The 22,533-nt window shown below is 40.7% G+C and overlaps 1 protein-coding gene across 1 annotated transcript; it reads right to left on the reverse strand.

Annotated features, from left to right (window-relative positions):
* Positions 1 to 12,683: 12,683 nt before the first annotated feature.
* On the reverse strand, positions 12,684 to 21,956 carry SLC10A2 (solute carrier family 10 member 2). The gene is made up of 6 exons (XM_050914755.1): positions 21,535 to 21,956; positions 18,253 to 18,371; positions 17,017 to 17,105; positions 14,685 to 14,860; positions 13,919 to 14,076; positions 12,684 to 12,817 (listed from the first exon to the last, which is right to left on the reverse strand). Exons 1-6 carry the CDS (start codon positions 21,954 to 21,956, stop codon positions 12,684 to 12,686), a joined length of 1,098 nt encoding a protein of 365 aa, XP_050770712.1.
* Positions 21,957 to 22,533: the final 577 nt, after the last annotated feature.

Below are 22,533 nucleotides of genomic sequence, written 5' to 3' on the forward strand. Positions count from 1 at the left end.
AGAGGAGAAGGCTGGATGGCCACACGCTGCAAGGATGTAGAGCGAGTGTGGAGGACAGGGGAGGTATACCTTGTCTGGACAGGACCTGTCTTTATAATAGTTTTGACTCTGAGGTTGCAGAACATCACAGAGGGTGGCTCCCACCTGTGAGCTGAGCGGGAGAGGACTCAGCAGCTGTGGCCATGTGGTGGGACGGGGGGCGCGGGTCCCACTGGGCAAAGCTGGCAGAAGGGTTTTCCTTCCACCCTGCTATATGTGTGCCAGCCACCGAGCTGCCATTTTAACGACTGCGTGTAAGCCAGAAACCTGGGCTTCAGGTTTGAAACAGAAGTGTTTAAGTGCACAGACAGGTATTTAGGACCTGCCCACTGAGTTTCGGAGGGGAAAAACGTTAGCAGTGCAAGCATGAGCTGCGATGTGCTACATATAAGGGTCTGAAAATTGGCCCTGCACCAACTTATTTAATACTATATAGTCAGGCTATGGTCCTGATTCCAGCTAAGCCCAAGGAAGTGGTGTCTCCCACAAGAAGAATGAGGAGGGCCTTTCCCAGTGCCCGGAACGTAGCTGCTCTGCAGGACTCTTGGCCGTGTGGGGTGAGCATCCCATGGGCTCTGCGAACAAGCAGCGTGACGTCTCGCAGTGCATGCAAAGGCAGCGATCGAGGGCATTTTTGTCCAAATCATCCAATGGGCCAAGGCAGACTGGCCAAGGACATGTCCAGGAGGCTAGTAACACACTGAATTTTTGTTTCCTCTTGGTCTCTGGGTTGGTGTTTTCATTGAGTTGGGTAAATAAAGACCCTTTAAAAGAAGCACATGCAGCTTGACAGTATGCCATCAGTGTACCCTATATCTATCTTGTTCAGAGCTAAAAATTAAACCAATTAAGGTCTGGTTTTATACTGCACCTTGGTATCTCGTATCTCTGATGTCAGTGTTCAAGAACAAGATATGCAAAGAAGCAATAACTTTTTCACACATTTTGCAGTAGATAATATTTATCGTCTTCTGTTCTTTTTATTTGAACACGCTGTGCTGGCATGTGCTGCTGTGCAGTGAAACAGTCTGATCTCGGGGACTGATTATGCAAAATGAAACTCTGGAGCTCAGCTCTCCTGCTCCCATCATATGTCACGTTAAATGCTGATATTTTCACATTTCTATGTAAATACTTCACATCTTTTCAGAAGTTTAGCTTCAGGACATAGAGTGAAAAATAAGAGACAAGACAAAGTAATTTAGGCTAGTTGGGAGGAAGGAAGAACAAATGAAGTATGATGGTAATTTTTGTTTTCAGTTGAAATAGTAAGTGACAGATCTGAGATCACCTGTGAGTTTAAGTCCACAGTGTCCTGGGTTTTTTAAGACTATTGAGTTCATTTAGTTCAGTGGTATAGGATGGGGCATGGAAATCACCCCAAAATTTCTGCAGCCAAAACCTCCTGCTGTTCTGAAAAGAAAGTAAGCTTTTATTACAGTGCTTCAAGAGATGGAGTACTCACTATCATCCAGGCTAATATTTCAAGGGATCGATTAAAATCAATATAAACTACAATAAAGGATTTCAGTTATCTGTGTTAAGATCTAAAATTAGTCTAAAATATGAATTCACAAATTCCAATCATCTATGCAGAACCCTTCCCCACACAAAAGTAAGATCTACCTGCGTGGGTTCAATATCAGAGTTAGGGATGAAAGAGAGAATCAATTTGTGCGGGCTACTACTTAATGAGAGCACAGTAAAATGGTGTTAAAATATTTTATATTTGCTTAGGCTGCTTTCTAAGCTTTGCCCTAAGAATACATGGATTATATTTGCAGCGATTACAGTGCACCACTACTTAATGACACAATGACGATGGAGAACAATACTATGCAGCTATTTTGACAAGTCGATTTCTGTGGAAGCTCAGTCTGTGGCATAAATTCAGTGAAACAGTGCATTACATGAAACTGTTTAATGTATACCTCACTTTTTCTGACTCAAACTAACCAATCAAATTAATGCAGTCTGAGGAGACAGGACCTATACTGCAGCCAGTAAAACTAAAGTCTGCTTGAAAGTTACAGAGCAAACCTGACTGAAACATTTGTTTAAAACAACAAAAGTAGGCAAATCTTTGTCTATTTACCAGGGTACAGGTTGAAGGGGAAAATAAATTATTTTCTTTTGATTCTTTGCAGTTTAGCAATTGTCCATTGCTCACTTGCTAATCCAAAGTGCATATCTTTTAGTTGAACTCCTGTCTCATATCTCCTGAAATTTATCTGATAAGAAAAGCCATTTTTATCTTTAAAGTTGTAAAGATGAGACTCACTGGTAGAAATGTATGGCACACCCTATTTGATTCAGCATGTAGTTAAAGACAGAAGGAACATTAAACTTCGTATTCTGATGGGAAATGTTGGAGCTGTTACTTAGTCAACTGTTTTGATCTCTAAATTTTGAAGGTACATTTTCAGAAAGAAAAGAAGGAACATTGAAAAATGTTCCTTCTTTGGCAGTTCTTGATGTCAATAAGAAAGGCACCACAAACTCTTTTTCTCCAACAACTGTTGCTACTAATTCTGATCCCTTCTCCCAGTTTTATTTCAGAGCTCTTCTCAGTTGGATTGTAGTGCTGCAATCGACATTTCTGTTTTTCCTTCTGTTATGCCCACTTCTGTTTCTATCTGCTCAGGCTCTTGCTCCAGTCAATAGTTAATGTAGTTGCTCAGCTTTTACCCACCCTTCTTCCGTTGTCTGTCTTCCTCATTTCTTTCCTTATAGTGTCCTCTATGCATATACCTACTCGTGCATTCACATGTATATTCCTGAAATAGATAAAAACTTTTTTTGCCGGCTCTCTGCTAGTGATCTAGCCAATCTACATGTAGTAGGACAGAGGAGCTCTCCTGTGAGAAGCCTGCACCTCTCTGGCCGTGTCTAGACTTACCATCTGTTGTTAAGTGTCACGCGATACATGGCGTTACCTACCACACGCTGACAAAGGGCTAGTGCGTACAATGGTGCCTTTCTGGATGCAGGGTTTAACTCCTGCAGAAACCAGAGCAAGCGCTGTCCATGATGGGACTAGCACATGCTTAGGCACATCTCAGCCTGAGGCAGAGGTGCCTCTACACAGCCAGAAGGAAGATTGCCTTGTTATATATATACTGCTAATGGAAAGAGGACCAGGGCCTGATTCATGCTCATACCACTGGGGGCTGGCCTCTGCCTTTACGGATGGGTACCGCAGAAACAAATAGCAGCATGGATGAACTGCAACCCTGTGCCTAGACTTGCTTCCTGGCCACCTTGTCATTTAGCAGCATACCCTTGTGCACAGGGTAACTTCCACCGACAAAGTGGAGCATGTAAGGAGTTGAAGTGTTAGGGCTGACACACATTGCTCTGGGATGCAGCTGCGTTGGTCACTCTTTGCCTGTGTGACCCTTTCCTTCAATCCACCAGTGGAGCTGTGCTCATGATTACCTTACCTCTGGCCGAAGAGCTTCTCCCGTGGGCAGCCCCAGGGGCAGGGGATGGTGTCTGTTCTGTCTCTTAGGCGTCTTGCAGTCCTGTGATTCTGCACCATTGATGTCAAAGTGCTCTTCTAAGGGCATAAAACACATGCCTCCGTATTAAATTTTGTGATTAAAGTCAAAATCCACATATTCTGCTGGCTCAGTTCAGTTATTTTGGTGGGGAGTCTGGAAGCAGTACTCTACTGTACAGTGCTCTGTACACTTCCCCTGGTGCCTACACACTATTCTCTATGCTCTTGGATCATTTTTATTTCAATGTAAGCAGTTGTATTACCTCCAGAGAAAGTCATCATGCTGTTTGGAGGACAGGACTTTTGAGAATGGTCAGTCCCTCAAAGATGTGACATGGTGTGCTAAGGATGCTGAGATATGGTGAGCACAAGTGTAGTAAAAAGAATTAAGTAGTTGAGCTTTCTTTAGGGAATTGGGAAATGTAATTTAAATCTCCTTAGATAGAAGAGGAAATTGAACTCTGGCCACTGCGCTCCCCCCCCGCCCCCGCAGCAAAGGTGATTTGGCTAATGTACACTGAGAGGGAGAGGACAAGGGAATAGAAAATGGGTCATCAACAACAGCTGCATATAAAAAAAGCAGCAGAAATCCCCTGTTGCTCTAGGACTTGAGCAGGTTTTCTCAGAACATGACCATTAGACTGAACCCCTTGAGGAGAAGCTGGTGGGGGAACTCCTTATTTCTAGGGCCTGGCTGGGCCTTCGGGTAAACTTGTTTCTGACCTGAATGGTGTTATAAGGCACTTTCAGAGTCCGCGTGCATGTGTTACTTAAACCGTCTGAGGTACTCCTAGATAAAACTGTGAGGTGTCTCTGGAGTTAAGGCACCTTTGCTGAATAGTTTAGCATTAAGTACAAAAAAGAGTTTTGAGCATTTGCAAAGGTGTTTATGGATCTGACTGAGTAGCCTCGCAGCACTGATCCTCCTACCCTGTCAAGATGTCCTTCCTTATCATGTAGAAAATGCAGAAGTGACTCTGTATCACCGTATACATTTGAGTCACAGATTTTGGAAAAGCATGCCTAAAGGCAGAACATCACCTCTGAAGCTGGCCCTGTAGTTGTCTGCAGTTAAACACAAATAGCTCATGCAATACAATTAGCCTTCATAACATAGTAAAAAGTAGAAATTCTCCTTTGAAAACTTAATCCCAGGGATCACTTTCGTTCCCTCTCATAGCCATTAACTTATTTAACAATAAAAATATATAATGTTCAAAGTGCAGTATAAATGGTACCAAGATCAAATTGTAAAAAAAAAGAACATTACATCAAAGGTATAATATTATTTAGGGATGGACATGCTCATTTTTTGTATAAATGGAGGCTCTGTTCCACAGAAGTAGAAATTGCTCTAACTGAAGTATCTACTTCGTTAAAGCTTAATTTATCATTAACAGCATGAGTCAGAGCTGCCATAGGTCTACAAGGAAACAATAGGGGAAAATACATGGTCTTTACCCTGAATTCTCTGGTCCCACTAAAGCCAGACAGTTTTGAGTGTTTAAAGGAAAAAATGGATTTGGGCACGTACTGTTACATCTATACCAGTAAATAAGCCAAGAGGAGGGCATGGGCTTGAGGACTGTCTCATGGCCGTTTGCACCCTTCCTGGCACAGCTTCAGCTCTCGTGACCTGGCACTCTCGAGTGGCGCTGGCCTAGGGCTGATGAGGGGGACGATTTCCAGAAGGGAGCCTGAAATGTGTCCCTCCTGCTCATGGGGAAAGAGAGCTGAGCTTTGTGCATGTGAGAGGGACAATGCCACTTGGCTTTGGGGTCAGAGACTGCTCCCTGGTTTATTTTATTTATTAGCAAAGCTGTAGGCTAAACTTGCATCTCTGCTGTCATGTTAGCTTGGACTTGTGCCTGAGGCCAGCCTATTCTCTTGTCCACACAAGTCTAAGTGGTGGCTTGTGGTCTGGCTCTGGTCTGGAGGGAACCAAGTGGAGAAGACTAAGCACAGAGGGTGGGACTGGCTCATCCAGAGCAGGAGCTCTGCCCTCATGGATGGTATGAGTACAGCTGGTGCAGTCCAGCTGGCTGGAGAACAAGGGGTGAAATGGTGCTCTCTGCTCACCACTGCTTGACCCCATCTTCCTCTCCCAGCCATCCCTGACTCCTCACTACCCAACTCATGCAGTTGAACCCCTTACACATTTAGTAGTGCCGCAGTGTTTCTGGGTAGGTGCCTGCAAAGACCTCAAGGAGGATTTGCTGTCTCTGAGTGAATGAGTTGCAATGACTAGTCTGACCATATTCCAGTGATGCTCCAAGTACCATAAGTGATTTTGGTGTTGCAAACAGCCCAGCTGTTTTATGTTTTCTGACTCTGGGAGGTTTTTATTTTGTGTACCAAATGGTTTCTGTGGAAAAATTCTGAAAAACACAGCAGAATGGGTGAAGTGGTACAGAATAGAAAGTAAATAATCAATGTGATGACTGGTCCCTCTATGGACAGCTAAGTATGTCTTCATAAAATAATTTTCTCTGAATTTCCTCCTGTCCCCCCTATCACTACATTGTTCATTTCAGTGTATACTGTTCTGTCCTTCCACTCAGATGTTATTTCCCTTTCAATAGGCAAAATATTTGAAAGCAGCTTGTGTTTTTCCTTAGATTTAATCATTACTGGAAATGACTGCACAAACAGACACAAGAACCTCAGAGCTCCAGTTAGCTTGGCAGTGACAGAAGCAGGTGCTTAAGGAAAGGGTGTAAGAAACATGGGCACATATCTCTACAGCTTCCAGCAAACAACTATTAAAGGACTTTCTGAGCCAAAACTTGTACGTTGAGCATCATATTAAATTGCCAGCAATGAATTTATGGTCCACAAATTAGTTTTTTTCCCATCTCTTTCTTAAGCCTACTTTTTACACATTGTGCATTCATTTTATCCATTTTTTTTTCACACAATCATTGGATCTCTTAAACCTGCAATATGTGTTCATCTATGTTTTGTTCTGTTTCCTCAGTAGGTGTACTTTTATGGAAAATTGGTCCATATCAGCTGTGGGTTATTTTATGAGTTCAGGGTATATTTTTAAAGAGAGAGCCTTATGTGGAAAGAATTTGTGTTCTACCTACAGCAGATTTACTACTGACATTAGAAACACATCACCAGCACAACCTGTAACCCTGACATTTTCATTAATCCCTTGCAGTTAATTCCACTTGAGGGGAATTAATTGTACCACCAAATTATTTAAACAGGGCCTTACCATCTCAGTATGACCTCCTTACATCCATTTTGAATTCAAATGGGGGAAAGTGGCTTTTAAAAACTGTGATGAAATCTCCCAAATGAGTAATACATAAACTCATTGCAGAAGAAGGAGACAGAAGGTCTGCAGTCGTATTTAAAAGAATGTATCAGATTACCTTAATGATATCTGATCAGCATATCTAATCAGCATTTCCGAAGCAATTCAGTTACATCTATAAAATATGAAGCAATGTTAAATTTGTGTGAGATGGAAACATTGGGTGTGTAATTGCTAATATTTCTCATGGTCAGGAACAATTGCAGTGAATGAGAAACTGTGTATGAGCTTTGTGTGCTCTAAGGAAAAACAACTAGATTCTGTTTGCCTGGAACAGAAATTATTCCTTTTCATAACAATATCTAAGATATGTAGTAACCAGGGGATATACCGCGTAACAGAACTGGTCAACTCCCTGTTGCAGTCAATAAGAGTTTTCTTCAGTGTTGAGGTTTCTTTTCCCTTTCTTTGGAGTTTTAAAGTATTTGCTGTGATTGCAAAACATTTCTCAACTGGTGGGTTATTAGAAAGTCAAGAGTCCAGTCCTCATGCCTGAATCCCCAAATAATTGAAGTCCAAAAGACGAAGATCTTTATTTCAACTTATTATTTCTAAAGTCTCATGTTTTCTTAAATCAATCCTTATCTGAGGGAGGAGGTTGATTTATGATCTTTCAAGTGTTACCGGCAATTGATTGATTCATTTTATGTTAAGTCCATTATGAGCAAGTAGAGATATCACTAATACTTTATATGCTTTTTGTTTACAGAGACATAGTTTGGAATGTCCTCACTGAATTTTATTCCTAGCCCTTTTGAAGTCCCACATAATTCTGTGGAGAGATGCAGAGCTGGGACAAATTTATCAAGGAGGCATACTTTTGGTCAGTTCCAAGAGGCAGCTGGAAGTAACACTTGTTTTGTTATTTGTTTTTCTAAATTCTGAAATATTTTGCAATATATTGCAAGGGTCTTCTTACGGGCTTGCAATTAGGCCATGTGAAGTGCTGACCCTTCATCTGACTGTGGAGGGATTCGTATAGATCAGAGGAAACCCTGCAAATAAGGATGACTTGCACAGAAGTCACAAGGAGGATTCGGCTCCCTGAACAAGTGTCTGGTGCCATTTTAGATGCTGTAGGGCCATGGTAGGTGCAGGCAGGACACAGGACCTACAGAATACCTGTGACTTTCTGGACTGGCAGTGGAAAGCCAGGCAGGACACCCCAGGGCGTCTCACATCATGGTAGGTGCCTATGTTCAGGCAACCAAATTTCACACCCGATTCTGCATAATCTCTTTGTCTCCTTCCAGAATTCCTCCTGTCCTAAACCAGGTGTTTGAGGGGTGTGATGGCTTGCTCTCCAGAGATACCTATCTTTTCCTACTGACAGTACTGACTGCTTGTTTTCAGGGAAGGATGAAGGTCGATGCTGGAAACTTACTTGTAGATGACTAAATTTAATGAAAATTAAATGGAGACAGTAATATCATTCCACAGCGCATATCTATTCATGAAAACATATTAGGACTCCTTCAGGGCTTTCAATTATCCATCTTCTGCAATTCCAGTTTGAAGACTGGCAAATATCCTGGCAAGTAGCAGTTACTTTTACATTTGATATTTTAAGTTAATTTAGTGCTCAGCTTAACTGAGATGTTAGTGCTTCTGGAGCAGAATGAATATTCCTTAGGAAACAGAAGCAGAGACTTACTTCTACTGCCCTTCAGTTCTGGCTTGGAAAATCCAGTCAGGCCTGCTTGGTTGCCATTTGGTTGTGGTACTATTACACTATATTTGCTTCAATTCTGGACATGAGCAAGTGATACAGTTAATCGAGGGAGAGCAGGAGCATTCTTGTCAAATACTGAGCAGGGAAGGTCTGTGCCTCAGGAGATAGGGAATACTGATTATTGTTTTAGATTTGCATCAAGTATACAGTATGTTAATTGGTTGGACCACAAAAAAATAAGTTCATTTCTCCTTTCTGAGGCTGACAAAAATAATACTGATTGGCAGACATTATAATAGTGGGTTTTGAACATCATAACCTGATTAGTCTGAAACAAGAAACTCATTTAACATAAACTGCAAATCAATTTGCTTGTTAATTCTATTCAAATTACACTCTCTTCTGACTAACACGGCACACCATATGACAGAACCAGTTCTTCTACCTGTCTTTTGGTCAGCTGAGAAATTAGTTATATGTTCACAGGAGATTAGAATCACCACACAGACCTTTTTTTGCCTAGTTTTCTTTTTCTCAATTATAAAGACCTATCTTCCTGGTTAAAGGAAACATACTGGGTGCTCAGAGACTTTATACAGAAAAAGAAATGAAGACAAAAAGAGGTATTTCATTTCAACTAGTTTTTTTTTTTTCTGTCTGAGAGTAAAAAAATTACGTATTTGGTCTAAGTCAAGCCATCTAAATCTACTTTATAGAGACAGACAATTCCAGTGGACAACTCATCCTGTAACAGGATTCTGAGACAGTGGGCATGATTAACTCTGTGGTGGTGTGTCTCTCTCTCTTCACTGACTAGGGAACACGTGTTTATACCCAGATTTATGGCTACAGACTTCAGTTTGGCAAGTGAGATTGTTGCATCCTTGCAGCCCTTATACTACAGACCTTGGGATGACCTAGGCATTAATTCAGCTGTCGTTTTAACTTTTAGGGTATGTCTATCCTTAGACATACTTCAGCTCATTTTGCCTGCAATAGCTTGAGAAGCAGCAGTACGGCAGACTTAAGACTCAGGGACTACCCAGGCTCTCTGGACATGAATGACTATCTAAAAGTAGACTAGCTGTGTTAACCTAGAACCTGCTAAGGCATCTGTATGACTTCTTAGCCTGAACTGGTAAATCCATGATTACTAGTATGTGTAAGAGTTAATTAGATCGGGTATCTGTTAGCCTGAACATCACTGCATGATGTGCATGATGCACATCCTGCAATGTCCCATCCACAGGTTGTTTCAAGGGATAGAAGATTGCTTAAAAAGCAGTGGTGATTAAGTGATATTGCCTTTCTTTGAAAGGATTTTCATGCTGCAGAATGTGAGAGGAGATGATGCTGAGTAGGTTAAACAAGCTCATCTTGGCAAGCTGGGGTTTTTCTTTTGACAATACCAAGACAACTGCAACTGCAAGGCTGGAGGCCACCAGCCTACTTCAACTGAGAAACCCATATCTCAGCATTTATATGGCTGAGATATTTTATTCCCCAAAAGTCCCTTATGCTGCTCTGAGATAGCCCACCCCAGCTTCACCAGTGATGGAAGGACATTGATGCTGCCCAGACTTCTACAGCTGGAGGTTTAGTAGCTGTCACGTCAACATAAGCCTGCTTCTGGCAACGTTAACAAGCCCTGGGGTTTTGTTTTAGGTTTGATGTGCTCTAGAGGCATATGTTGGTTGAGACCTTTGAGCTGGCTTTGCTTCATGTAAAGCTTGGGACATACAACCCTTGCTAGATGTAATTGTAACGACTGCAGAAACTGCAGCCTCCCTCCTTCATCTGGGGCCCTAAGTGCACATGCACATTAAAAAATGTATATCAAATATGGCATCGGACATCCCATGTTCATTTAATCTTCATCAGGTTTCCCAAAGAGGTGGTGGATGCCCCATTCCTGGAAACATTCAAGGTCAGGTTGGATGGGGCTTTGAGCAACCTGATCTAATTGAAGATGACCCTGCTCATTGCAGGGAGCGTTGGACTAGATGACCTTTAAAGGTCCCTTCCAACCCAAACTATCCTATGATTCTATGATTATTAAACATATTCATTTTACACATAATCTGAGGTGGTTTTTTTACATCTCAAAGCCATAAACTTTGTCTGCATGTTAGGTTTCAGTCTCAATTCTTTCCACCTTAAATTACTCCAGTGGGCAAAATTATAAATAGTTTCTGACTTTATTCAGTTCAGTGTTTATACAGTTGCTTTAAATACACACACACACATATAGTATAAGCAAGACAAACTATTATTCTTCAATACATTTTCAAAATCTGCTTAAAATATGCACGGAAGCATTGAAGTTTAGCATGGGGAAAGAGTAGCAGCTTGGTGTGTAAGAAAGACATGATCCTAACTAACTTCTGCTGCCCATTTTTTGATAGATGCAGGATAAAGACAACAGCCTTTTTACTGCAGATGTTACAAATAGCAGCTTATCCTTTCCTTGATGAATGTGCTGTTTCACAGTTATGATTCCTCCATAACAGACTTCACTACATTTTTCTGTTTAATCTTCATTCTATAAAACATAGCATGCCTTGTTATGTGCTAACTCCCACTAAGTGTTGAACTCCTCCTTGGAGGTTATGACCACTCTGAACTCCCCCCGAAAGCGAAGCAGCTTCAAGCCTCCCAGAACTCAGGAACATTTCGAGACTCTTTCCCCCACATATGGTAGATAGAAATAATTTATTCTTTGTTTAATACTGGGCACATTTCTGCAGCAGTGGAAAGCTACACGTCGGGAACTTAAATTCCACAATTTCAGTTGTGTTTGTAAAAAACCTGCCACATTAACTCACAACACCTCGGAAGGTCCACTTGAATATGACAAAGAGGTGTATAGTTTCCATGTGTTGATAGTTGGCTCATTCTTGAATTTTTTGGTCAGCCAACCTCTCACTCATTTCATCTGAAGTTCTCTGGATGTTTTCTTTACATAAGAGCTATGGGACTAATGTTACTGAATGTATCCATAAAAAATTACAGCTGCAAAAAATTTACTGCACTGTTTCTCTTAGAATTATACTCATTTTCTCCACACACTTAGGACAGCTTTCCATATGCACTCTTGAATTTTCAGAGACAAATAATGTATGTGTACATCCAATTATTTCTGTCTGTGGTTCATATAATTAAAATCTTAAAGTTATCAACTACATCAGTGTCTGTACTGGCACCTGGTAAGTTCAAATTTATTGAGTTCATAAAATAACAAAAATATATAACTCTCTACAAGCACTATTGTCTCATGTTAACAGTGGTGAAGGTAGTCCTGGATGAATCAGGGACAATTTTGTTCCACTTTCAAATGCCTCCCTTTCAGTGCAGAAGTTGATAATTTCTAACACTTCAAAATCTCTGCCTGCTCCTTTGTATGCAGCTGTCACACTGAAATTGCTCTAGGCTTACGCCCTCAGCTTTGTCTCTCTGTTCATGTTTCCAGCACCTAAAAGACTCAGACTGAAGATGCAAAGCTGTTACTTTCTATTACTTCGGGCGAAAAAATAGAGTCATAAGGTACCTTGCACTTGTTAAAATTATAGCTTTAGAATAAATTAATGCTTCAAGCAATTAGTACAGTGCAATGACTTTAGTCTGCCCAGACTGACCTAAATGAAACTTTATTTCATTATTAGCTTGTTCCAATTTCATGGTTGATTCATGTTCAGTAAAAGTCCTCCAGCCTTACCAGATCTTCCACATCAACTCCTGTTGCTGCTCAGGCACTTTTACAAGATTTCTCTTTGTTTGGTGTGGGGGCTGAGACTAGCAGATGGATTTGCAGAATCATGGGCTGGAGTTGGTAATGCAAATATCTGCTTGTTTTTTTAGCAATAGCCCACCTTTATTCTGCCTTTCTTTAAATAAGCCATAATAAAACGTTAAATATTTTCAGAGAATTAGGTTCAAAACCAGATTCTACTATTGTGGCAGAAACCATGTTCAAAATCAAAGTAGAAATCTTCCGTAAGTTAATCATTTTAAAGTCTTACTGTACAATATCAGCAGAACTTCTCCTTTTGTTAAATATTTCCATAAAGCAACAGCATGTGAAAAAAAAGTTTTAAGTAAACAGTATATCTTATATCTTTTCAGCTGGTGGGAACAGAGGTAATTGTCTATTTGGTCTCATTTGATACAAATCCTCCATTTATTTTAGCATGTGATGACGTTGATTTTGAATCCTCTTTTTCCTCTGTTTTCTCGACATCTGTCTTTGTTTTGACCCGGTGTCTTCTGTAAACGCGGTAGCCTGGGAATCGGTATATATTTAGTATTAAATAAAGAAATTGTAACAATTGCCTGAAAAAGACACTGTAGAAACATGTAGCCATGCAACATTTTCCTTCCTTATATTGCTAAAACATTCCCACACCTCCAGACAGTTTCTTTAAAGCTATGTTTAATTATTTTCTGTCAACAGCACTCATCACTGGAAAAGTACATTTAGAAAATAACTAGGAAAACATTTTAAATTCTGCATTTGGTGTTTGACTGCTTTGTGTTCCTGTTGTGTGCAGTGACTTTTAAAAGTATTGCCTGTCTCCCTTGGGAAGCCTTTGGGCTCTTGGCTGGGTCTGTGGGACTGAGCCTTACTTCTACGCGAGTCCTGTTTGGCAAGAGCTGGGACAAAGTGGTTTGTCTGTCCCCACGCCCTTGCCTGCCAGAGGGGTCGGAGTCGGGGCTGTGCCTCGCAGGCTGTGACCCTGGGGCAGTGCTCTGGTGTCAGGTAAGACAGCTGGTTTGGGAGTGGGAGCTCCATAGTCACAGCTGGTTTTAGGTGTGAGCAACAGGGACAAGGTCCCGACGCTCAGTAGGTTAGTTGTAGTAGCAGCAGTGCAACTCGTGAGAGGTGTATGTGGGAGGAAGAAGGGACCTTTACCTCTAATGGAAGATATTTTCTCACATTAGCCATGAAGCTAATGCCTGTTCTCTCAACAGCTGGTAGGAGGGGGAGTTTGTGCGTGCTTGTGGGGACGGCCCTGCTGGGCAGCTGTTCGCCCAGGCACCCTGGAACGCTGGAAGAAGATGCATTTACTCTTCCTCGGCCAAGGGTAATAACAATCCTGTGCTCAATATATTCTCATGTGCCCAGCTGTAGGTGCTGGAGATCGCCTCCCTTGTGCTGAAAAAAAAGGGTCTTCCAAATCTTGAACTGAGGCTTGTATATTCCTAGTTATGTACAGGGCACAGCACAGTGGCGGTGCTCAGTAATCATTTGGATCATTATTTGCTTAACTATTTTCCATTTGATTATTTTTGTCCCTTCTTGTTTTCTCCCTAACCATGAAAAATGAGACTGATAATAATAATGAAAATTGTAATGCTATAATAGAAAATATCTGTACTTTACCTCCTAAAATTAGCAGTGCAAACAACAGCTGGAAAATGCTGTAGATGAGTGGGAAAGTAAACATCAGTTCAAGTTGTTCAGGAGTGAATGAGAGCTGTACTATAGTTGAACATAGCTGAGTGTTTTGCATGCCTGTTTCCAGAGACACTGTACGACATCTAAAGGGAATAATACAAAGACCATGGTGAAATAGCAGCCTGTGGGTCCTTATGCTTTTTATTAGTCTGAATAAGCAAGAAACATACAGTAATGGATAACTGAGAAAATTGTATCCTTCAGCTCAGTCAATGAAACACTCCACAACTCATATGGCTGTTACCACCAGAACACACACAATTTATGCCAGTTCAGCAATTGTAAAGGACTGTGATCCACCTTCAAGCCACGTATGTGGCACTCACTATCTCCCTCTCTTGTAATGATGTTCTGAATTGTAGGCTGCTGCATCTTCATGAGAAACTTTACTGCAGTCCCAACCCACTTATAAGTCAAGTCTGTTTCACTCATTTGAAGTGTAGGACATGGGCACACAAGGGGAAGACGTATGAAAGATTGGAGGAAATAGTATAGTCAAAATCTGTAAATAAAAATGTGCACAAGGAAAGTTTTATCTACACATAGTATCCCAGAAACAGGGTTGGGGAATGAGTGACTCTGTAGCGTAGCTGATGTTTAGGGAGCATTCTCAGCATTGATTAATCATTAAATAAAAACTTTTTTCACAGCTGAAAAGAGTCTAAAGTCTTTGTCACAGAGAATTCCATACCTGTGCCAAGACAGACCAGCTATGCGGGCCAGAAAGAATCCCAGAGAATAGCCAGCTGCTGGAAATATGGTGCCAATGATCCATAATTTGGGTGAGATAGTCCAGGAGCCTTTGTAGAGTATTCCCCCAACCACAGCAATAAGCACAATGAGGATTGCCCCCACAATGGAACCGACCTGAGAGGGGAAAGAGGAAGGACTGTGTGAATAAGAAACCCCAATGAAATTTAATAGCTTCAAACATAGTGTCAAACATGCCCGTGAGTGTCTCTGAGTCACTGAAACATCTCATTAAACATAAAACCTAAAGTTTATGGCAAAGTAATTCACAGCAGGCAGACAGATCAGATAGATAGCTGCCATTTTTCCCAAACAGGAGATGTACGATGTACTTCAATGTGTGACTACAGATATAGATCAAGGCACAGCTATAATAGGTATCTATAGCAGATACCTGTAAAACTAGTCTCTTGAAGCCTTGGCTATAATTGTACTTAGAACTGGAGATTAAAAATAATTTCACAGGTGTGATGTGAGCAAGGAATGGTACACACATTAGAAAAATTTCCCCAGAGTTGTTGGGAAACTGACAGCCTAATAGCTAGTATAATGCACTTTTCCTCCCCACTTCTATGGGCAGTCACACTCTGGGGCTTAGTATAGTGTATGCTAACTAGACGCTAGATTGTTGGTGATAGGAAATTATTTGCCAAGCAGAGGAGTAAATCTTTAATGTGGCTGAAAATTTGTGTTTGAAAACTGGCTGTGAGCTCGTACAGCATTTCTACATAGACATAGTCACTGAGTTGATCTTATTTCCTGTGGCTGAATGTACTGAGATCTTCACCGCTGCTTGCCAAAAAAAGTGATAACTCACTCTCTTCTCAATATCCAAGCGAAATGTCTGCCCTTATGGCATATGTTGCCAGGGATCTCACCGGCAGACTTCTGGGGCTAAGGTTAGGAGAATCCATTTCTCAGCTAAAACATATATTCCTATTGAACTGGCTGCATCAGTCTTTGGCTGAAGCCTTTTTAAGAGCACTGAGTGAACAAGTACTTCTGTTTGACTGAGCTATTAACCACATGCACCTAGGGAGAAGAAACATGGTCTAGCCATGACAAGCTCTTCTATTTCACCTGGCACACTGTCTTTGTGCTCTTATCTCCATTTCTCACTATATGGTCCTTAATCTGACAGCTACGGCTCAATCTTCACTTGATGCTTCATTGTCCTACATAAAGCAAACTGTCAATGGGCCCTACTGTGGGTTGCTCACCCACTCGGTAAGAAAGAGGATGAAATGGTGTTTTGCTGAGAGAGCAAGTAGAGTTTCTTTTCATGTGAGTTCAAGTCCATGCTTTTCCCTTAACTGATTAAACAGGAATAGTACAGTTTTGAAACAAGGACTCAATAGTATCCAAGTTCATAAATAAGCTGTGAGTGCATTTAAAAATACAACAAAATAAGCTAACAGTTTAAGAAAATGAATTGACTTAAAAGGACCTTATTTGTGTTCTATGCTTCCTGAGCTGATAGCAGAGAAATGATAACAAAGTATAGGTAGAAAAACAAGTTGCCAGATTAGTTTTCTTTAAGAAAATTTAGAAAATGTGTGTGTTAACTAAGAATGTTTAACAACAAAGGCCAAGGGTACTCAGCACATCTGACAACCACTTTAAACCTAAACCTAATGTTCAGAATGATTAATTTGCTGTTAACACTAAATGCAGCTAAGTTGTTATTATTGTTGTTATTATTTTGGTGAGAATAGTTTTTGCCAAAAAAACCATATTTTTGATGCATCGGAAACTATCTTGCAAAGATAGTTGAATTTTATGAATAGTTTTGGGAGATTTTTTTAACAGTTGGAACATTTTCAAAATTGTTTTTAATAAAAATTGACTTCACACTCAAAATTGCCCCAAAAAATCAATAAAATGGTTTAAAAGTAGAAAGGTTTTTTGTGATTCAGAATGTTTTCATTTTTTATTATTTTGCAGAGAAAAACTGCTTCCAGTTGACCTGAATGATTTTCCTTCCAATTTCAGTTTACGTTATAAACTGAACTCAATTACTATCATAGTTGTACCAAAGACAAAAGCAGGCTCTTTCGATAATGAAGTTTTCTAATAATGTATGCAACTCATGCATGTTTGTGCAGGGGGAAAGCAATACATTTCCGCAGCATCTCATTTGTTTTCTGCTGAAAACTTCCCGGCTCTTATGAAGTCAGATACTAATACTATGAATAGCAATGTACTGCTTCAGTGGTGCCACTTACTCCGTAATTTGTCCATAATTACTAATGCTTCAGCCTTATATATCCTACCTTAAGTATGATTTTTGCTTTACTAGGCCATCTGTGGTTAACATATATTCCAAATGAAACAGGAATTATAAGAGCTACCAGTGAAATTCCTGTAAAAAAGAATAGAGAAGAGAAGTTAAGCCCGTGTATCGTGAAGAAGTTCATGACAGGAGGACAGACACTGTGTAGAGCGGCTGGGGGTATGGAGCAAGCCTTCAGAGGATGTTTCTGGTTATGCGTACCCCAGAGCATGCATGCACGCTCTACGCACACCTGCCCATTTGCTTTTCTATAGAGTCTGTTATCTTTGGCAGCCTGTTGAAGTAATTGCCATTCTGCTGAGCTACATGCTCATTCACCTGCATCAGAAAGGCAGACAGAAATTTGAGTGTGCTAATCATCACTATCCTGTGAGGTGAGTAGCTATATTAAATGTTCATTTTGTCTGCAGGTGTTTCGCTACTGTACCATATCAACAACCGGTTTAGAGCTTCTTTTGTTTTGGCCTCCCCCCTCCAGTATTTATTTTGAAAGCACAAGCAATGTATGTGATTTTTTTTCCCCAGGACAATAGGAAATGAAATTGAAGAATGTGAAAGTGACTCTGCTGGCTTTTAAGATTAGCACAACATGGAACCGCACTTGATAAGCACTAGGGCCACAGCTCTGCAAAGCACTGGAGCATGTATTTCCAAATACTTTGACTATTTTCTCTTTGTAGCTGGATGAGATTTTTGACAGGAAGTCAAATGAAGCCACTCCTGGCGGTGTAGATTGCAGCTTTTCAAAGAGACTCAGCAGTTTTAATCACTTGCTTAATTATCCACGTGTGCTTAAGTACTTTGCCAGATTATGGCCTCAGCACTTAGCACTTTGCAGGATTGTGCCTTAAAGCTGCTACAAACACTTTCATCCAGGGGAAGCAGCTATTCCTGTACGAATTATTCTATATTCTTATCCCAGTACCACGCAGGTCTTCAAAGCATTTGGAATGAAAAACATGCAGAATCTCATGGTAAATATCTGTACAATATTTATAATTACTTCAAGTCTTTTTTCTGCAGAGCTGTGGATGATGTGAAGTGATCTAGGTACCTAATTCCCATGGAAGTTATTGGAAAGCAGGAGGATGAATATTTTTAAAAATCTGGGGTCATTTCTTCATGATTCTGCAGGATGATGGTATAAAGGTGGTTGTTAGTAGAGGGAGGATAGAGGAGAGAGTCAGAAGGGAAAGTGCTGGTTCACTGGACTCACCAATGCTGTCGTAGGGGAGTACAATTGCGTTAGAATCAGTCCACACCTTGGTGTAAACAAAGAGGCAAAGTGGCATCATCCCCATTGCAAGCAGTGTGGAGCAAGTTGTCATGCTGATGCTGCAAAGAAATTGGTTAGAGTGACAGTTCATCTCATGCTAGCCTATAGTTTTTCTCATTTTCTCATTACTACTTCACAGCTTATGAAAGGTTGGGCAAGAAATGCTGCTGGCTACAGTCAATTTGTCTGTATATCAGGTTAGAAAAAAGCTAAATGGCAGGAATAGCTTCTGCTGAAACGAAAGGAACATAAAATATCAACGTGTTCTGCAGCCACAGAACAATAACTTCCAGTGCAAATGAGGCAGTCAGACAGGCGGCCATCAGGAAGGTCTGTTGGCAAGTCTGTCTGCCTGCTGCCTGTCAGGCTGGCTTCTGAGAGGATGGCAAGCTGGACAGGGTCAGATGGACATCAAATGGAGTTTTCCATTATACCAGCAGTTCTAGAGTGTAAAAATTTCACTCCAAAGTCAACAGCATAAAACAAAAATACTTCATCATCTAGGATGTGTGATGTAATAAAATTCCCTTTTCTGGCTTGTTTTGCTCTAGGCCAAAGAGTAGGTACTGAGAATTACTCAGTGAAGCTGAGCATAAGTATTGTTGCTTCCTTGGTTTGTGCAAAGACATTTCTGTTTTAAAGTATAATGTCTTGAAACCATCAGGCCTGATACACCTTGTACTAAAAGATGCATTCTGCTACAGGAATGAAGAAGGAGGAAAAGGCAAGACAGCTAAAATAAGGAGGAAATTGTCAGAATCTGAGTAGAATAGATAAAATTATGCCTACAAATCACACTCCTCTGACATAAAAATAAAGAGAGAGGGTTCTAGTTAAGGGACTTTGGAAACTTCCTTATGAGCCTCACTTCTGATTTCTCTTTTGTGTCGCTTGCCCTCAGGAAAGGGACTACTGACCTTGTCCCACAAACTGGGCAGATCCAGAGAAATCTGGAACAATTAATACAAAACCCACAGGAATATCTGCATTAATTTTGGTTCCTGCCTCTCTCTGCTTCAGAGTCATTGAATAGAACTTTGTAGGAGCCTTTGGCAAGAGAGCTCCTACACACAGAGAAGAAAGAGCCGTGGGCTACAATTAAGGTCAGATGAAGCCCCAAATGGATAAAAGAGCTTATTTTTCCTACCTCCATATTTCCTACATCTTTGTACTGTCCCTGTATCTACATCCCGCTCCAAAGTCTGCACATTCTCTAACCCCAGTCCCTGTGCTCACAGGAGCTCCCGGGGGAGCTGTGGAGGAGAAGAGATGGTGTTTCAGAAGCAGTTGTTCTTGTGAAATATCAAGAGATGTCAAAAACAGATGTCCCTATGGGAAGCTTTAGAGGATATCATCTGGGTCTGAGTTACTAAGAAAGGTATAAAACCTCATACTTCACCTCCCTGTGATTATATGAGCAGTAGAAAATTAATTCCTGCTCTAACTTGTGGTCTGTTTGCACTGGGGCGTTTTGAAGCAGGACTGTAGACAATAGTGATGGATTGTTATGTGTAAACATAAAATATTATCAGTTAAAACCAAAACCTTGTCTGATATGATGGGCAGGCTTTCTATAATACTGTGCTGGCTCCAGAAATCAGCCAAGCTACTTATACCGTTATTCTTCTATCAAGAACTGAAGATGCTTTCATTGCCGTCTCTGCTGTACCTCCCATCCTCTGGTCCTTGCGTTATTGTCACAAAGGTACTGGCCAAAAGCCTTTGACTTCTTAAGGTAAAGGTCTTTACCTGAAGAATAACCTTTTATAGGTATTTTCAATTTACTTCACCCTCTGCTAGCATCATGGGACATAAACCCTACTCATATTTATAGCATCATCAATTTGGATTTTTACCATTGATTTCAGTGGCGCGACTCTGAACATATGGAGCTGAGAAAGCGTAATTTAGCTCAGTGTATTCTTCCAAGGAAAGATTAGGACAGAATTTCAGACTTGTGCTGGATATCTTTCCATCTGTGGCTTCTTAGACCTGTATTTATTGAAATTAAGTGTCTCACAGTTCCTAATATCATAGGTCTTTCCTCCACAGTGAGGAAGTTGGTGATTAGCAGAGCTGACCTCATACATAATTCGAAAGCTGGTATTACATTAACACCTGTATGTGACAGAAAAGTTCACTATTTTCAAAGGATGGAAAAAATGTCTTATTAAAACTACAAATATTAACATTCTCAGCCTATTTGCCCTAGCTCCACATCTTTCTTACTTCTATTATTTTTTCCATTTCTAGTTCAGACTGGCATATGATAAATTGGATGAACGCCCCAATTTATGTTACTCTGTGGGAAACAGAGAAATGATCCTGTTTATTTTACAGCAAAGTAATCAGGATATAAAAATAAAAAGATGGCTCATTTTTAAAGGCTGTTAGAGTTAATGAATCCCCCATGGAATTTGCGTCAAGAGTAGGGTTCACTTCTCCTGCGTGTTTGATGTCCTAGGCCATGCCAGGTGCCTTACAGATCTGTTTCTGAGTTCAGAGCACCCTGTCACCGAGACCATCACACTTTGCCACAAAGGAGTTTTTTCATTGCCCCCATATGCAGGGCTGCCTTAGTTAGTGGCTTCTAGCCTGTAAAACTTCCCCTCAGTTTGAAGACTTCGCAGAAGGTGCCAGGAGCAGATAGAATTACCGCAAGTGATTTTCATTTGTATTAGTTCCCAAAGAGAAAATCTATGCCTGTCTATTCATTGTATAGAACACAAAAGGTGGGAAAATATTTTTCCACAGGTGGTCTTTTTCAATAAACATTACTTCAAGAACTATTGCATAGCCACTATTTTGTACAGAGGATTCAGATCCTAAAATCCTTTGGGTTTTTTTTGTTTTTACTGCCCAAGTTCTTGGGAGGAACAAAATCACAGAAGTAGTTCTAACTTGGACAAAGATTTCATAATCCTTAGTATCTTAGCAGTCTTCATAAATGCTATTTTCTGCAGCATCTGAAGATTTACAATAAAGACATTTTCTAATATACGCAATTCTGTTGTGCTATCTTCCTCATGAATTCTCAATGAACCAAGGATATTTGCTATTCTGCTTATTCACTACTATTACAGTAACCAAACATCTTTACAAGAAGAAAGCTCCACCATGCATGGGCCAGGAAGCTAAGAAAAAAACCAGACAGTCCTTTTCAATATAAAGTTTACAATGTAAAAAGCCACATGAACTACTTAAGAGAATGGCTGCTCTTACCTTAGGTCCATGTCTCCATCCACCCAGTAGGCGATGACATTGGAGGCTGTGCCCCCTGGACAGCATCCCATGATCAGCACCACGACAGCTTGAATAGGAAGCACATTAAAGACCAGAGACAGCAAGAAGGCTGTGAGAGGCATAATTCCAAACTGGCAAAGGAAACCCACAAAAATACCCCAGGGTCTTTTTATGTGGCCCCAGAATTTCTTAGGTTCCACATTGCAACCCATGGAGAACATCACCAAAGCCAGCATGATTGTTAGAACAGTACTTAAAATTATGCTCAAAGTTTCATTAAAATTATCTTCTGGTAACACACAAGATGTGCCATTGCAAATAGTAGCATTTGCTGGACAAGCTGTGGAGTTTTCTGCCAAAGACCTAGTGTTAAATTGCTGGGAAAGAAGGTATGCCTGCATTTTGAAATACAGAACCGCTCAGTACATCTGAGGCAAACTTTCAAGCCTGTGTAAATGGTTGTTTGTCAGTGACTCCTTTTAAATGATCCAGGAAGCAATAAAGTGCGATAAAGCCTTGAACACTCTTACTATTCTTGAAGGGTTTGGCACAGTGCTGATTCATATAGTTATAAAAGTTGCACTTGCTTGGTACGGTGACAATTAATCATTTATTCATATGATAATGAGGAGTCCCACATCAAGAGAATAGCTGTGTTAATATTTAAGGGTGTAAAGGAGGCTTGTGATGTAGCTGAGCACATGAAATGAGACTCACAGGAGGAAGAGAAAGTTTAGACTTCATTCTTTGAATTTCTTGCGTGCCTTCAGGAGAGCCGCTCGTGCATGCACCGTCACTGGCATTACGGGGGTCTGTGGGGTGAGCGACCGAGACACAAGAAACCACGAGTAGAGGTCCTGAGCTAGGATTTGAAGCTGCAACTCTTGCTAAGTGATGCAGCATTCACCATGACACACAGGCTCATTTGAATGTGGTGGGATCCTCATTTGGGCATATTTCTAGTATAATAGAAGTTAT

The sequence above is a fragment of the Gymnogyps californianus genome, chromosome 1, assembly GCF_018139145.2.
Source record: "Gymnogyps californianus isolate 813 chromosome 1, ASM1813914v2, whole genome shotgun sequence".
NCBI classification, from domain to species: Eukaryota; Metazoa; Chordata; class Aves; order Accipitriformes; family Cathartidae; genus Gymnogyps; species Gymnogyps californianus.